At 41.1% G+C, this 18,046-nt stretch overlaps 1 protein-coding gene across 1 annotated transcript in view; it reads right to left on the reverse strand.

The window, feature by feature from the left end:
- Positions 1 to 9,344, reverse strand: part of lcat (lecithin-cholesterol acyltransferase) — a 28,160-nt gene extending 18,816 nt beyond the window's left edge. The window contains exon 1 of the mRNA XM_048605714.1: positions 9,170 to 9,344. Within this exon, the coding sequence (XP_048461671.1) occupies positions 9,170 to 9,344 (175 nt within the window). The remainder of the gene's footprint in view (positions 1 to 9,169) is intronic.
- Between the last annotated feature and the right edge of the window lie 8,702 nt (positions 9,345 to 18,046).

Consider the following 18,046-nt stretch of genomic DNA (forward strand, 5'->3'; position numbering starts at 1 on the left):
CTGTGTCTATTCCCCTGTCAAACAATTATACCTTGGATACTGTTGAGGGAGATGGCCTCTCAGAGGAAAGCAACAGCAGCAGCTACATCTGTGGCACCAGGATAAGCAATGTTGTGCAGCAGAGAGGGTCGAAGTGTAGATGAGCAGTAGTGATAGGGACTTGATAGCCAGGGGCACAGATAGACCTTTCTGTGTTATGAGTGAGACTCCAGGATGGTGTGCTGCCTCCCCGGTGCCAAGGTTAACGAAGTATCTGAGCGGGCAGAGAATATTTCGAAGGGAGAGGGTGAGCAGCCAGAAGTTGTGGCCCATATTGATACTAATGATATAGGCAGGAAGAGAGATAAGGTGCTGCAAAGGGAATTTAGTGAGTTAGGAAGTTGAAAACCAGAATGTCTAGGTTGTAATCACAGGATTACTCCCTGCACCACATGCTAGTGAGATCAGAAATAGGAACATAATACAGTTGAATGTGTGGCTGAAAAGCTGGTGTAGGAGGGAGGGCTTTAGATAGCTGGATCTTTGGGATCTCTTCCAGGGCAGGAGTGACCTGTACAAGCACAAATTGCACCTGAACTGGAGGGGTACCAATATCCTTATAAGGGGTATGTTAGTGCCACTCTGGAGGGTTTAAACTAGTGTGGCAGGGAGCTGGTAACCAGAGCAGTAGGTCAGCATGTGGAGTGATTGAGGAGCAGGCAGAGGTTCAGTCAAACAAATCTAATAGGAAGAACAGACAGGACCAGGTTAATGAATACAGTAGGACTGGCAGTCTGAAGTGTATTCATTTTAATACAAGGAGTATAACAGGAAAGGCAGATGATCTTAGAGCTTGGATTAATATATGGAACTGTGATGTTGTAACCATTATAGAAATTTGGTTGAGAGAAGGGCAGGACTGGCAGCTCAACGTTTCAGAGTTTAGATGTTTCAGGTGTGATAGAGAAGGGTGTAAAAGGGGTGGGGGTGTTACATTACTGATTACGGAGAATGTCGTGGCTGTGAGGGATTCATCCAGTGAGGCCTTATGGGTAGAACTCAGGAATAAGAAAGGTGCACTCACTATGATGGGGTTATACTATACACTTCCTAATAGCCAGCAGGAGATAGAGGAACAGATATGTAAGATTATGGGAAGATGTAAAAACAAGAAGGTTGTTGTAGCGGTGATTTTAACTTATCCAGTATTGACTGGGACACCGTTAGTGCTGGAGCTTAGACAGAGCAGAATTTGTTATGTGCATCCAGGAGAGCTTCTTGAAACGGTATGTAGATAGTCCAATAAGGGAAGGGGCTGCATTAGACCTTGTATTTGGAAATGAGCCTGACCAGGTGATTAATGTTCCTGTGGGGGAGCATTGTGGGAACACTGATCATGATTCAGTATGTTTTAAGATAGTTATGGATAAGAATAAGTTGTGGGAAGGCTAATTATGAGAGTATTGGGTAGCTACTTCAGAAATTAGATTGGGGGGTGACTGTTAAGGGGTAAACCCACATCTGACAAATGGGAGTATTTTAAAGGCCAGTTGATCAGAGTTCAGGACCCATACGTTCCTGTGGGGATGAAAAATAAAGATGGTAAATTCAGGAACCCTGGATGACAAGAGATAGTGAAAGTTTAGTCAAAAAGAGAAGCAAGTGTGTGTAAGATTTAGGAAACTGACATCAGACGAGGCCCTTAAGGAGTATAAAGGAAGCAGTAAAGAACTTAAACAAGAAATTAGGAAGAATAAAGGGCCATGAAATGTCTTTAACAAGTAGGATTAAGGGGAATCCTGAGGCATTTTAATGCATATATATTAGGAAGAAGAGGGTAGCTAGGGAAAGGGTGGGTCCACTCAAGGACGAATGAGGGAATTTAAGTGTGGAACCAGAGGAAATGGGTGACGTCTTTAATGAATACTTCACACAGGTATTCACCAAGGAGAAAGGCATGAATGATGGTAAGATTAGGGAGGGTTATGTTGATATTCAAGGGCATGTTGATATTAAGAAGGAGGAGGTATTGGTGTCTTGAAAATATTAAGGTAGATAAGTCCCCAGTGCCTCATGGGATCTATCCCAAGATACTGAAGGAGGCAAGGAAGAGGGTTTCTGGGGCCTTGACAGAGTCCTTAGAACATAGGACATAGAACAGTACAGCACAGACAGGCCCTTCGACCCACAATGTTGTGCCAACCTATTATCCTACTCTAAGGTCAAAACTAACCTGCAAACCCTTCATTTTACTACCATCCATGTGCCTATCCAAGAGTCATTTAAATGTCCCTAACGTATCTGACTCTATTACCACCTCTGGCAGCACATTCCATGCACCCACCACTCTCTGTGTAAAGAACCTACCTCTGACATCTCCCCTAGACCTTCCTCCAATCACCTCAAAATTATGCTCCCTCGCAATAGTCATTTGCCGCCTGGGAAAAAGTCTCTGGCTATCCACTCTATCTATGCCTCTCATCATCTTGTATCCCTCTATCAAGTCACCTCTCATCTTTCTTCGCTCCAATGATAAAAGCCCTGGCTTGCTCAACCTTTCCTCATAAGACCTGCCCTCCATTCCAAGCAGCATCCCGGTAAATCTCCTCTGCACCCTCTCTAAAGCTTCCACATCCTTCCTGCATTGAGGCAACCAATATTCCAAGTGTGGTCTAACCAGGGTTTTATAGAGCTGCAGCATAACCTCGTGGCTCTTAAACTCAGTTCCCGTGCCAGTGGTATCTTTTTTAGCCACAGACAAGGAGCCAGAAGACTGAGAATAGCCAATGTTGTTCCTTTGTTTAAGAAGGGCAAGAATAATCCATGACATTATAGGCTGGTGAGCCTTGTATCAGTAGTAGGGAAATTACTGGAGAAGATTCGTAGAAACAGGATTTACTCGCCTTGGGAAAAGAGTGGATTTAGTAGGGATAGTCGGCATGGCTTTGTACAGGGGAGGTCTTGTCTCACAAATTTGATTGAGTTTTTTGAGGAAATGGTGAAGGTGATTAATGAGAGTAGGGTAGTGGATGTTATCTATATGGAGTTTACGAAAGCATTTGACAAGGCCGCTCGTGGTAGGCTGGTCCAGAAAATTAAGTCACATGGGATGCATGGTGAGTTGATAAGTTGGATACACAATTGACTTGGTCATAGAATATACAGGGCAGTTGTGGAGGAGTGCTTTTATAACTGGAGATCTGTGCTGTTCCACAAGGATCGGTGCTGAAACCTTTGTTGTTTGTAACAAATATAAATTATTTGGATGAAAATTTAGGTAGCCTAATTAGTAAGTTTGCAGATGATATGAAAATTGGTGGAGTTGTGAATAGTGAGAAATGTTATCAAAGGACTGATCAGTTGGAAAGTTGGGTGGAGAAATGGCATTTGGAGTTTAATCTGGAGAAGAGTGAGGTGATGCATTTTGGAAGGCCAAATGCAAGAGGAAAGTATGTAATAAATGGCAGGACCCTTAGGAACATTTTTTTATCAAGGGATCTTGGGTCTTAGTCTGTAGTTCCCTCAAAGTGGCAACACAAGTGGATAAGGTGGGTAAAGAAAGCATACAACAAGCTTGCCTTCAGCAGTTGGAGCATTGAGTATAAAAGTTGGTAAGTCATGTCGCAGCTGTATAAAACCTTAGTTAGGCAACATTTGGAGTATTGTATGCAGTTCGGGTCACCACATTCCAAGAAGGACGAGAAAGCTTTAGAGAGGGTGCAAAAAGAGGTTTACCAGCATGTTGCCTGGACTGGAGTGTATTAGCTATAAGGAGAGGTGGGACAAAGTTGGATTGTTTTCGCTAGAAGATCAGAAACTGTGGGGTGACCTGTTAGAAGTATATAAGATTAGGAGAGACATGGATAGGGTGGAAATCTTTTTTCTAGAGTGGAAAAGTCAAATACTAATGGGCATAGGTTTAATGTGAGAGGTGGAAAGTTTAAAGGAGATGTACAAGGTAAGTTTTTTACATAGAGGGTGATAGGTGCCTGGAATGCAGTGGAATGGGAGGTGGTAGAAGCAGATACAATAGCAATGTTTAAGAGGCATTTGGACAGACACATAAACGGGCAGGGAATAGAGGCCTGCACATAGTCCATACCCCTCTATTCCCTGCCCATTTATGTATCTGTCCAAATGCCTCTTAAACATTGCTATTGTATTTGCTTCTTCCACCTCCCGTGGGCCATGCACAAGCAGATGGGATTAATTTAGAATGGCATCACGGCCAGCGCAGACATGGTGGGCTGAAAGGCCTGTCCCTGTGCTGTACTATTCTATGTTCTGTGTTCATCCCAATATCCAGGCCTTACTGTGTATGGACATGAACTGCATCAGTATCTGTGATGTCATGAATAGTGTTGAACATTATGCAATCATCAGCAAATATCCCCACTTCTGATATTATGATGCATGACAGGTCAGTAATAAAGAAAATGGTTAGGTATAGGAAAGTAACTTGAGGAATTTTGGCATGATATCCTGTGGTTGAGATGATTGAATTTCTAACAGCCACAACCATCTTATCTTCCTCTGTGTCAGGAATGACTCTAATAAATGGAGAGTTTTTCCCCAAATCCCATTGACTCCAGTCTTGCTAGGACTCCTTTATCCCACATTTGGTCAAATTTGACCTTGGTGTCAAAGACAGTCACTCTCACCTCAACTCTGGAGCTTAGTTCTTTTGTCTATGCTTCACCAAGACTGCATTGAGGTCAGAAACTGAACCCAAACTGAGTGCCACTGAGCAGGCTATTGCTTTGTATGTGCTACTTGATAATACTAACTGTTTTCATCACTTTGCTCTTGATTAATTAGGCAATAAAGCAGTAATTTTCAATGCTGGATTTGTCCTGCTTTTTGACGTATGATGTACTTGGGCAATTTTCCACATTGTTAGGTAATTGTTATAGCTATACTAGAATAACTTGTCTAAGTTTGCTGCTAGTTCTGGAACTAGTTTTGTATTCACTGTCAGGGCCCGTAGACTTCGCAGTATCCAGTGCCTTCAGCCATTTCTTGATATCATGTAGAGTTAATCAAATTGGTTAGAGACTGACATCCGTGATGATAGAGACCTCAGTAGGAGGCTGAGATGAATCATTCATTCAGCACTTCTGGCAGAAGGTGAATGCAAATATTTCAGCCTTGTCTTTTGCACTGACGTACAGGGCTCCCTCACTGTTGAGGATGGGGATCTTGTGGAGCTCCCATATCCTGTTAATTGGTTACCTGCTATCCCTTCACTGTCACAGGGTTCTGAAACTCTCTAACAGCACTGACCATGTACCTACAGTCATGGACTGCAGCGATTCAGGAAAGCAACTCAACAAATGATTACCTTGTTAGCAATGCCTATATCTCATGTAAAGAATGAAGAAATATTATCTTTACAGAGGCATTAGGTAGAGCAAATGTCCAAAAAAACTAGCATTTGGTATGTATCCTCAGAAGTAAATGTAAAAATCACAGAGGAATTGGTCACAATTCTTTCAATTCTCATTCTGTAGAGGGGTAAATTAAGGAGGAATGAAGGAGGTTAAAAATACACCATGAAAGGGATGGGCATAAATCTAATAATTATAGACCAGTCATTCTGTTATTGATGATGGGAAAATTATTGAATCCTTTATTAAGGAAAAAAATAAACTTTCATTTGTAAAGGCACTAATTAATGAGGGGGAGCCAATATTGACTTGCTCAAGGTAAAACTTGTCTGGTTAACTTAGTTGATGAGGTAACTGATAAAGTTGATCAGAGTAGTGTACTAGATAATAACTTTCAAAATGTATTTGCAAAGTGCCATATTAAGAAAATGGAGATCCATGGCACTAAGAGGAAGGTGGCAGTACAGATGCGAAGCTGGATTGTTAACTGGAAAGGAACTGAGGCTATGGTTACTGCTTTTCAAATTGGGAGATTGTTTGCAGCCATGTTAAATTTGAGTCCAATAATTTTCAAGCAAGTCCAAATTGAGTCCAAAAACCTGCAATTTTTACGTATAGCCTAGATTAGAGCGTTTTAAAGTTAGCAGAAGATACACAACTTGACAAAGTTGTTGATAATGATGAGAATAGTTATAGAATTTGGCATGACATTGGAAGGCTGGTAAAATGGGCAGAAACTTGGCAGATGGATTTTGATGTGGAGAAGTGTGAAGTGATGCACTTTGGGAGAACTAATCCTGAAAGATAAATGCCATAAATAGCCCGATTTTCAAAAATGTGGATGAGCACAGAGATCTTAATGCCCCTTTGCATAAATTCCTGAAAAAGGTTTGGCAAGTTGATAAGGTGGTTATAAAATCCATTTGACTGCTTGATTTATTAAATAGAGGTATATGTAATAGAAGATCAAAGAGGTTTTAGTCAAAATTGACAACATCATGGGTTATTTAGTTGGAACATTGTATACAATTCTGGGCACCACATTTCAGGGATGATGTAAAATCTTTAAAAAGGTTATGAAGAAGGTTTACCCCCAGGATGTTACCAGAGTTGAAAGACTTCAGTTATGATAGGAGATGGAAGTGTTAGGTTTGTCTTTGTTGAAATAGAGAAAGTTCGGAGGTCACTGAATGGAGATTTTTCCATACGTTGAGAGGTCTTAGTCAGAGTAGATGGGGAAAGTTTATTCACAACAACCAGACATCACATCTTCAAAATTATTTTTAAAAAATTGAGTGGAAGGTGAGAAAAAGTATAATTACTCAGAGTTGTTGGAAGCTGGAATGTTCCATCTGAAAAAGTTGGTGGAAGAAGTTCCACAGAAGATTTTAAAGGGAGTTGGAAACATAATTGAGAATGCATGAACTGGAGTTGTGTATGAGCTCTGAAAGTTTATTCTCCATCAAGTCTGGCTTTCATCCCCACTTCACTTCCAAAGGATTGGAACTACAGAGGTTTGGCCTTGCCATCTGTGGAACTGCTGACCGGCAGCTCTCCTGCTTTTAGTGCCTGCCTGCCATCAGGAAGGAGTTCCTGCTTGGCAGCCAACAACTTTACACATGCTACCTCCCACGAAAGCCAACAAGTCCTGGGATGGGAGTCAAACCTGGACCTCCTGGCCCAGAGTTAGGGACACACCTCTTCTGCACACAAAGCACAGACCCAATTTCCAAAGTCCACAAATGTGCAGGTTAGGCGGATTGGCCATGCTAAGTTGCCCATAGTGTCAAGGGATCTGCAGGCTAGGTGGCTTAGCCATGGGAAATGCAGGGTTACAGGGATAGGGTAAGGGAGTAGGTCTGGGTGGGATGCTCTTCACAGGGTTGGCATGGACTCAATGGGCCGAATGGCCTGCATCCACGTTGTAGGGACTCTATGATTCTAAGAGTTACGTACAGGGCTGCATACAAAAATTGAGGACATGGGACTAAGCACAACTGCACTTCCAAAAACAGTCAGGGCAGGCATGATGGGCCAAAAGGCCACCTTCAGTGTTCTACATTTCTATGATTTTATCTGTCCACTGGATCTTGATGTCTGTGGCACTTGTTCAGGTCACTACCTTGTTCAGTTCTGTATATCCTGCTCCCTGTACCTTAGGACAGATGCAATGAGTAATAACAGTTCTTGTGAAAGCTTTCAATCTAACTTGCTAAGTTGTTGTCTCCTGTGAAAGGCATGCTGGGATACCAAACAGCTGTTGTCACCAGGCCTTGCCTTCCATGGTAACTGCTTCTTTCTCAATGGACGTTTTGCTCTTTAAATAGCAGCACCAACCTTCAAAAACGGGATGGATCTGTCCATTTGAACAACAACATGAACTTTGATCCACCATTTCTTTAAAAACAACCTTCAGGCTCAATGAAAACACAGCAGGATGTTCATACAAAGATAACAAAATGATCATGATCTTTGATGCTATATTACATCATGGCTGATATTTTTGAAACTCTAGCAGAAGTCAGACTGAACGAGATTATAATCAGGTCTTTCACCCATTACACAAGGAAATGCAAAGACAAATAGCCACATTAATTAACTTTGTACCTAAAATGGGATTAGTACTACCAAATAAAATTCAAAAGTTTACAGAATAAAATCTCAACTCAAACCAAGCTTAAACTATCCAAAATCTAAGTACAGTATATCTCCCCACTCTAAAACTACATGTTACAGTATGATAAAAGTCATTTCTCATTTTCACAAGAAAAATGATATCTTTCCTCAGCCACATTGCTAAATTTTACACAGCTGAATATTTCACAAACAGGACAAACAATTGCTGACTGAGTCTGCTTTACTGTGGGACTCCTTTATCCCAGACCAATAATACAACAGACTGAATCTGGACAAGTTATCAGAATAAGCAGCATGGTTTATCAACTAGGAGTATGGGAAAAGGGCTTAATCCCTGTGTTGGATATGTCAGTTTTATATCTTACATAGGGGCAAGAGAAACTCGGGGCTCAGAGTGTCTGGTGTTACTCATGTCACAATGGGTAGGTATCACTACAATGGCTCCGTAAGATCTAGACTACTACCTCAACTGTTCAAATGCACCTCTCCCCATAATTTGAGGCTGAAACACAGGGTGGGAGTGCTGCTCTGCAAGTGTTTGTAGAATTTTTCTGATCTAATATTATCATCCAAATAATCTATAACTTTGAAACAGGCACACATTTCATTCATACAAGTGGATAATACATGCCTTATGTATATGATGAGTGTGGATTTTCAAACTTTTCCCAGCCATAAAACTGGCTTTGCCGATTAGCTGTACACTATAAATTTGAAGATTTCAATTGAAATGAAAGCAATGGTTTCTATAACCGCTGACTAACCCAGTAGCAAAAATGGCATCAATGCCAAGGTCACTGCTATCAACTTGCCCTCTCACTACATCTCCAACTGTTTCTTCCTTTAACTACCAAAAGTTACATGTAAGAAAACTCTTTTGAAATCCTCATTATAGCCTCCATCCCACAGCCTGGGTTCCTGTGATGTCTTTGGAAATGCCAATAGCGGAAGAACTATTGAGAGATGACTTGTTCCTGGGCATGAATGGCTAGGTTGGATGGATCTATAGCTTTCTGAACAACAGAAGATGTCTTTCTGTTAAAAAAAACTCAACACAATTGATTCCTGCCACTTGCTCCCATGATTCCCACTTTTACCACTGATATGAATGCCCTCTGCTCCCCCAGCGATCCAACCATAGTACAACTGTTACTATCTCTGCTTACCAATGATCAGGGGTGGGGGTTCGTTATGCTTAAAGTTTACATCTTCAGGGCCTATCGGTGGAAACAAAACGTTGAGAAGCCAATCTGTTGGTGGTTGATCAGATGCTGACAGCTGGATAGAAACAGCCCCCAAGATCAAGGAGAGAGCGAAATTCATTTGAGAACGATCTCTCATTTTTCACTGCTCTCTCACAGCCTGGAATGTTCTCACTGAGACGAAAAGAGCTTTCAAAATCCTGACTTTAGCTCGTCAGATAGTACAGGCTGAGTAAATACTCAATGGGCTGATACACAGTCCTCTGCCAACAATGTATTTCTACTCTAATCTCAGAGCCAGTGGTTCTGCAAATGATAAAAAAAAACAAAACCAAAACTTCCCAATGAGTGAACATAGGAATTCTGGAAGAAACAATAGTTCTCATGCTTGTGGACTGCATGTTTCCCCTTTACACTTGCATTTTGTATGAAAGCTTTCCCAAATTCAGGATGCCTCGAAACAAGTGAAGTACTTTCTAAAGTAGAAGAACACCTATAATGTAGGAAATTTTAGGCGGGATTTATATGCAATTTAAGCTAAACTGGCATCACTGTGTTTGTTATGAACTGTCTTCGGTAGCATTGTATCTTTCTCTCTCATTTTGATGGGAGATGTGCTGCCCACCAGATTAATCGTATTGCTAGAGAAATAGGCATCGAGGAAACAGCCATTAACTCTTTAACATGTGCAAATATAGGTTCAAAAGCCGTTTTGAAGTGCCCTTGGCAATACCGTTTTGTCTTGTGAAATCTAGCAACAGGTCAATTTTAAAAACATGGAACTTGACAGACAGTCCTTAATGGTCTCCAAAACTCCTCGTGTTTGTTAAAAAAAACTGAATTTAGATCCATTAGGAATGTAGGAACATAAAAAATAGGATCAGGATTAAGCTATATGGCTCCAGAAACTTCTTCGAGATCATGGGTGATTAGATCTTTGTCTCATCTCCACTTCCCTGCCTGTTGTGTATGATTGATTCCCTTAGCCTCTATCTACCCGAGACTTCAAGGCATCCAAAGGGATGGATTTCACATCCTGCTACTTACAGGTTTGAAAGCTGAGGGTCTCTTAGAAACCAATATGTGGCCTGCCCACCCACCCCTGACCTGTCTGATATTTTATGAGGGGCCACAGAGACATCAGTTCAATGTGTTGCTGTGTTCATCCAGCTCTGCACCTTGTTGTCTCGGATTCTCCAGCATCTGCAGTTCTTACTATCTCTGATTCAATGTGTTGTCTCTCTGTTTCTCTCTACATTCCCAGTTCAGTCCTTTGTCCTTCATTATTTCCAGTTCAGTGTGTGGTCAATCTGTCTCTCTCCATTCCCAGTTCGGTATGATATCACATTCTCTCTCTATTGCCAGTTCAATTGTGTTCACTCTCTCTCTCTCTCACACACACACTCTCTCTCTCTGTCCCCTCCTCTCTCTCTCTCTATTCCCAAGTTAAGAGTGCTTCCATACTCTGTGTGTGTCTATCTCTCTCTCTCTTCCTAGTTCAGTATGTTGACACTCTATCAGTCTCTCGTCACAATTTTCTGTGTTGTCCCTCTCTCTATTCCAAGTTCAGTGTGTTGTCACTCTGTATCTCACCATTCCTAGTTCAGTGTGGTATCACTCTGCCTCTGTCTGTCTATTCCCCGTCGAGTGTGTGGTCACTCTGACTCTCTCTATTCTCAGCTCAGTGTATGGTCACGCTGACTCTCTCTCTCTCTCCCTCTCTCTCTCTCTTCCCCCCTTCTCTATTCCCAGCTCAGTGTGTTGTCACACTGTCTATCGGATTCCATTTCAGTGCTTTATCACTTTGTTCCTCTCTGTGTTCCCAGTTCAGGTTGTTTTCAATTGCTCTATCTCTATTCTCAATTCAGTGTGTAGTCAGTCTGTCTGTTTGTACTCCCGTCTCAGTACGTGGTCACTCTGTCTCTCTCTCTCTCTCTCTGGGTTCCTTCAGGACCTCAGTGATGATTTGTGGGCATAGTGCATATCATCCATGTGATATATGACTCTGCAAAGACCTTGTAAGGCTTTGTTCTTTTAAAATTCTCTGGTGTAGATGCAATTCCAAAAGATAATCTGTTCAAATAAAATCTTCCAAACAAATCTTAATTGCTTAACTAGAGGCACTTGCTAAAAGCCACTATTTTGCATCGAGTTTCCTGAAAAGTCTGGTCTCGGATAGTTTAGCTACACTGCATCAACTACAGATACAGTGTGAATCTCTCTCGTTATCGCCTTGTTAAATTGTGTAAATTCAACATGGATTGGAGAGCTCCATTAGGCTTGGGTACTGGGAGCATGTTTAGCACCTGCACACCACTCCTAGAGGAATGACTTGCTCTCTTGTCATTTCTTCAAGTTAATTCTCAATTTTATTAAGGGATGTGTTGTCATTGTGGGTCTATCAATATATGAGTTTAGCACCTTACCTCAGTGCAATGTTTTATTCAGTTTTAACCTTCTTAATTTTGAACAAATTAGAATATTCCTTTCCAAATGAACTCTTTAGCTTCTATTGTTTGGCCTTTCCCACTAATGGGATTGAGGCCAATACACACCCTTATACTCAGGTTGCACAATTCTTAGTTGTGAAGAATGTTCCAACAAGATGAGAGGATTCCTTTCTTTTTATACCCTTTACGCTTCTCAGAACAAGTTATTTTGTTTTTTTTTAGTACATAACTGTCACATTTCAATTAATCATAGTTAATCAAATCAAAAAAAGGACAGCCAATTCCAAGACAACAAGGTGCAGGGCTGGATGAACACAGCAGGCCAAGCAGCATCATAGGAGCAGAGAGGCTGACGTTTCGGGCCTAGACCCTTCATCATGCTGCTTGGCCTGCTGTGTTCATCCAGCCCTGCACCTTGTTGTCTCAGATTCTCCAGCATCTGCAGTTCCTACTATCTCTCAGCCAATTCCAAGGTTGTCTTAAGTGAAAGCGTGGAGTTTTATTTCCTATTAAACCCAAGGTAAAGAAGAAAATTAAACATCAAACACAAACATGCAAATATAAATAATAAAGTTTTCATAGAAATGAGGTGGACAGAAGGGTTTCCTGTGCAGATAGGGATATAAAAACAAATGTAGGTACAGTTCGTAATGGTCTCTTGGGTTCCAAGAATAAAAAACTTGAGTCTAACTGTTTAGCTGCTGTCTTGTTTTCACCATACAGGTGAAATTGCAGATGTCCTGAAGTTCTCAGTAAATAGTTGTTATGATTACAAGATTTTATTTATTGGCTATTTTCTAAGCTTGAGGGAGATCGAGCAAGAATGGAAGATAAGAGCTTTCAGTATTCCTGCTGACATCAGTCAATGCTGCTTTCTCTCTCTTGTTCCTTAAATTAAGCTGCTGAAATGTGGTTCATTTGTACGTTACAAGTCTAACTCAATTATCTTTTACAAACTGAACACTCTGCAGGTAATCTTTCATCTCCCAATTTGTGAATTTATCATGTAAGTGTGAGTAAAACCGGAAATGCAGATTGCAATGAATTTAAGTGACTCTTGACCAAAATATTATTTCCAAAGTGACTGGTTTTGTAAATTCTACATTGGTTGCCTGGGCTTGTCAGTTGAACACAGCAGCCAGCTTAGAATCAGTAGTGTCTTTTTCAAAATAATTGTTAATCTCAGGGATTAAAGCCATAAAATGAAACTTGAATATTGATAGTCTATTTTCACTGCGATTATAACAGATGCGGTCTTTGGTGCTCCCTGTGTTGGAGACTTGCTTGTAGTTGTCATTAAAAATGAGTGCAATCTCCCTTTGGCTGATGTAGGCTGACCTTCTGTGAGCTATAAACAGATGTTTTGTCAAAGAAGCATTTATTTGACAATATTGAGACACTTCCTTTTGTGTCCAACTTGGAATTTCTGAGATGCCCATCGATGTAAATATCTGCATCCCAAAATGTTTGGCTTGGCTCATTGTTTACTGTATGAAAACTTTGGGGTTATCTTCTACTGAGCCTGTTCTCCCTCTTTTACCTCTGGTTCTTTGGTCTTTTGCTTTTGTGTGGCACATTGTCTGAAAGTAACTTTACAAAAATGAATTCTGGCTTTAAAAGTTGGATACTATTTGTGCCTCTGGGGTTTCTTTCCTCTACTGTGTTGGTAAGGACTTTATATATCTCTTGTCTATCCTATCCACTGCATTGGCTTATCTGGTTTGCCTTTTGTCATTTTATATCTTCAGAAACAAATAATTTCTGTAGACCTCCTGTGCTAAGTTTAATATTCTTCTCTTTGGATTATTTGCAATCGAATGGCCCTCACTAGAGTTAGGTCTTCTTTGAAGTGTAATAAATCTAACATAGATTCATCGGTGATGCCTACAACATTCTAACTTCTTATGAATTCTAACTTTAACTCATCATAGCCACACCTCTCAGCTAGCCTGCAGATATCATTTATTGAATCAAAAACAAGAACTGTGGATGCTGGCGATCCGAAACAAATAAAAAGAGAAATTGTTGGAGAAACTCAGCAGGTCTGACAGCATTTGTGAAGAGAAAACAATGTTAATTGTCAAATCCAGGACCTTCTTCATAAAATCAAATTTCAATTCACGTGGATGCTGCACTCTTTTGTTGAATTTTACCCTTTATTAATAATTATCAAAGACTTTCAATACTTTTTTGAATTTGTCTGATAGAGTCATACTACATGGAAACAGATTCATTTAACCCTTGGTGAGCAACAACATTATCTGCTATACTTCCAATTACATAAAGAAGTGTATTTACGTTTTCAGCTTCTATCTTACAATCCAGTCTGGAAGTTAGTCTATATCAAGAACTGTGTTCTTCAAGACATCAATTTTGTGCTCCATTCTGCCCATCTCTGTAATTAACTCTAACTGGCATGACTATGTCTCATGCCCAGGCAGAAATGGTTGTTCTCTCATGCTTTTCTGCTGAATTGAATGTTTTCCCGTGTTTTGTGGCTGTAATGAAGATTTTCCTGCAGTTTAGAGTCTCACTACGATGTGATCCCCAGAATTTCAGTGCTATGTCAGAATTGTGCAATTCTTCAAATTGCCCAACACTTATCTGCTTTATTTGGCTTCTTTTGTGACTTGTCCAGCTCTCCATTCCCGCAAGATATACATTTTCTCTTGCAGCTCTCTTAGTTTCATTTCCCCAGCTCTGCCTCCAATGTTCCCTGTGACTTAGGATCAACAGAACACTCAGTGTATGCTGGAGATACGTTCAGACCATCCCTCCATCACTCTAGCTTTGGGTGAACAACATCAATAGCTAGACAAGGGGGGGAGGTACAAAATGCCTTGACCTACCTCCAACTCCCCCTTCTACTCATGGAGACAAGGAAACGCCATTGGGCACCCACAGGGAGGAGGAGCACCAGTTAGTCACCCAGGGGGCTTTAATCTGAACCTGATGATCTCACTCCAGAAGTGCCATTCCTCTCAGTGTCTCCTTTGTCAGTGACCCCATTGCTGCTGTCCTAGGGTATGCCTGCACCTATGCAGCAGACCCTCAGAATGGCAGGGCCCTCTGGGCATTCAGCCCACAGAAGACGCCATTCAAGGTCATCATAATCACCAGAGCTAGCCCAGTCAGCAACTGTCTCCAACTCACCTCAGTGAGAATGTTTGGGCTGTTCTAGATGTAATGGTAGGCAAGGAAAGAAAGAAACATTTTGAGGGCACATAGATAGCAAGGACACTAAATCAATGTATATACTCTGTGGTCATATAAACTTATGGTCACTTGCACTGTTTATAAATACACCATGGTCTCATTAAAGCTCTAGGAGCTGACATGTTTGGCTACAATAAAAGAAGTGGGGCATCTTCCTCCATCAGAATGTGATGATTGAGAGTTCATTAACTGCTTCACATCATCAGTGATGTGTGTGTGACTCATGCAGATCTTGTTGTCTAGAAAAAGGATAGACTCTTGCACAATTAAGTTACCCTAGCTAGCTTCCTTCTTGCCTCTTGTGGGATCAGAATTTTTCACCCTTTATGATTCATGACAATCCTTACCTTTCAATGTACCAACAAGTGTAAGCCTGTTAAATTCAACTTTTCTTTGTAATGACAACCCCTTCATCCAAGGAATCAACCTAGTGAACCGGCTCTGAACTGCTTGCAAGACAAGTATGCCCTTCCTTAAATAAAGAGATCCAGCTCGGTTCTATCCCCGTACAATTGTAGCAACATTTCAGTACATTTACAGACCATCCTTCTAATGAAGGCCAATATTCCACAGCCTTCCTGATGACTGGCTCCACCTACATACTGAGATTAAATCATTCATGGATGAGGACCCTCAGATCCCTCTGCATCACAGCATTCTGCAGACATTGTGCAATTATGTAATGTTCATTATTTCGATTATTATTTTTTCTGTTCACTTTTTTTTCAAGGGGTGGTCAATTATCAGACTGGGACTAAGAGACCTTTCCAATTAATGAGAGTGGGTGGGTTCCACAGGTGATAAAACCAGTCAGGACAGCCAACAATGTGGGCAGTATATAGTCCTGTCATCAGGATTAAATACCTCATTGAATTTCCTCCCTCCACCTCCCACTCCCCCTTAACCACATCCACATCAATTAATATCTATTTGGCGGCAGACTCTCATTCTTACAATTTCTCCTAGATTACTGGAAGGTCAATGCTCCATTGACCACTGTGCTCCTGTTTGGATGATTGCAGAGGCAATTATAGCCTTCAAGACTGAAATCAATATATGTTTTGATAAATGTAACGAGAGTGCAAAAGTGGATAGATCTGACCTACAGAGCAGCAAACAGAACCTTTGAAAACAGTACCTTCACCATTGCTGCATTCAGATAACACACCAGGGTGCCAGCTTGGATTTGCTTCTTTCATTTTAGGACTGGCACATAAACCCAAAACTGGGAACTCAGGAGTGAGAGTGGTACCTACTGAGACATGGTTGACGCTGCAGAAGCATCTGATTATTCCAGAAGGTTAACCGACACAGATTACAGCTGGCACCTTTAATGACATTAATATAGAAACGTAGAAATTAGGAACATAGAGTCATAGATTCATACAGCAGGGAAACTGACCCTTCCGACTACCCTACATCAACCATGTTCCCGAACTAAACTAGTCCCACTTGCCTGCACTTTGCCCAAATCCCTCTAAATCTTTCCTATTTATGAACTTATTGAAATGTCTTTTAAATGTTGTAACTTTACCTTCATCCACCACTGTCTCTGGCAGTTTATGCCAGACATGAACCACTCTCTGTGTAAGAAAGTTGACCCTCATATCCTTTTGAAACTTTTGCCTCTCACTTTAAAAATATGCCCCCTAGTTTTGAACTCCCCCACCCGAGGGAAAAGACCCTTGCTATTCCCCTGATCTATGGCCTCATGATTTTATAAATCTCTATAAGGTCACCCATCAACCTTCTATGCTCTAGTGAAAAAAGTCCCAGCCTATCCAGACTCTCCTTATAACTCAAACACTCCATTCCTGGCAACATTCTGGTAAATCTTTTCTGAACCCACGCCAATGTAATAATATCCTTCCTATAGGAGGGCGACCAGAACTGCATGCAGTACTCCAGAAGAGGCCTCACTAATGTCCTGTAACAACCTCAACATGACGTCTCAATTCCTAGACTCAAAGTTCTCAGCAGTGAAGGCAAGAGTGCTAAGCACATTCTTAAACTCTCTGTCCACCTGAGCCTCAAATTTCAAAGAATTATGTACCTGAATCCCTAGATCTCTCTGTTCTGCAACACTCCCCATGCCGTACCATCAATTGTATAAGTCCTGTCCTTGTTTGTTTTAACAAAATGCAATACCTCGCATTTATCCAAATTAAACTCCATCTGCCACGCCTCAGCCTATTGACCCAAATGATTAAGATCTCTTTGTAATCTTAGACATGAGTAGGCTGTTCAGCCCTTGGAGCCTGCTCCAATATTCGATATGATCATTAAGCTTAATACCCTAATCTCGCCCTCAACCCCCAATCCCTTGATCACTTTAGCCCTAAGACCAATATCTAACTTTTTGTTGAAAACATTTAATGTTTTGGCTTCAACTGCTTTCTGTGGCAGAGAATTTCACAGGCTCACCACTCTCTGGGTGAAGATATTTCTCCTCACTTCAGTCCTAAATAGCCTTTCTTGTATCTTTAGACTGTGACCCCTGGATCGGGACTCCCCAGTTGTTGGGAACATACTTCCTGTGTCTTGTTAGTCCTGTTAGAATTTTATAGATTTCTATTGGATCCCTCCTCATTCTTCTAAACTTCACCGAATATATTCTTATCCAGTCTCTATTCATGTGTCAATCCTGCTATCATAGGAATCAGTCTGATAAACGTTTCTTGTACTCCCTCCATAGCCAGAACATCCTTCCTCAGATAAGGAGACCAAAACTGCACACACTACTTCAGGCGTGTCCTCAGCAAAGCCCTGTACAATTGCAGCAAGACGCTCCTGCTCCTGTACTCGAATCCCCTCACTGTGAAGGCCAGCAGACCATTTGCCTTCTTCACTGCATGCTCACTTTCAGTGACTGGTGTATGACGACACTTTCACCTCCCCCTTCTCTCAATCTATCATCGTTAACATTATAATGTGCCTTCTTGATTTTTAAGGATAACCTTACATTTATCTACATAATACTTCATCTGCAATGCATTTGCCCACTCACTCAACTTATCCAAATCACGCTGATTCATCTCTGTAGCTTTTGCACGTTTCACATTCCCAACCAGCTTTCTGTCATCTACAAATTTAGAGATATTTCTTTTAGTTCCCTCATCTAAATCGTTCATGTATTGTGAATAGCTGGGGTCCAAGTACTGTTCCCTGTGGTATC

This window comes from Rhincodon typus, chromosome 15, assembly GCF_021869965.1.
Source record: "Rhincodon typus isolate 14 chromosome 15, sRhiTyp1.1, whole genome shotgun sequence".
In the NCBI taxonomy this organism is placed as follows: Eukaryota; Metazoa; Chordata; class Chondrichthyes; order Orectolobiformes; family Rhincodontidae; genus Rhincodon; species Rhincodon typus.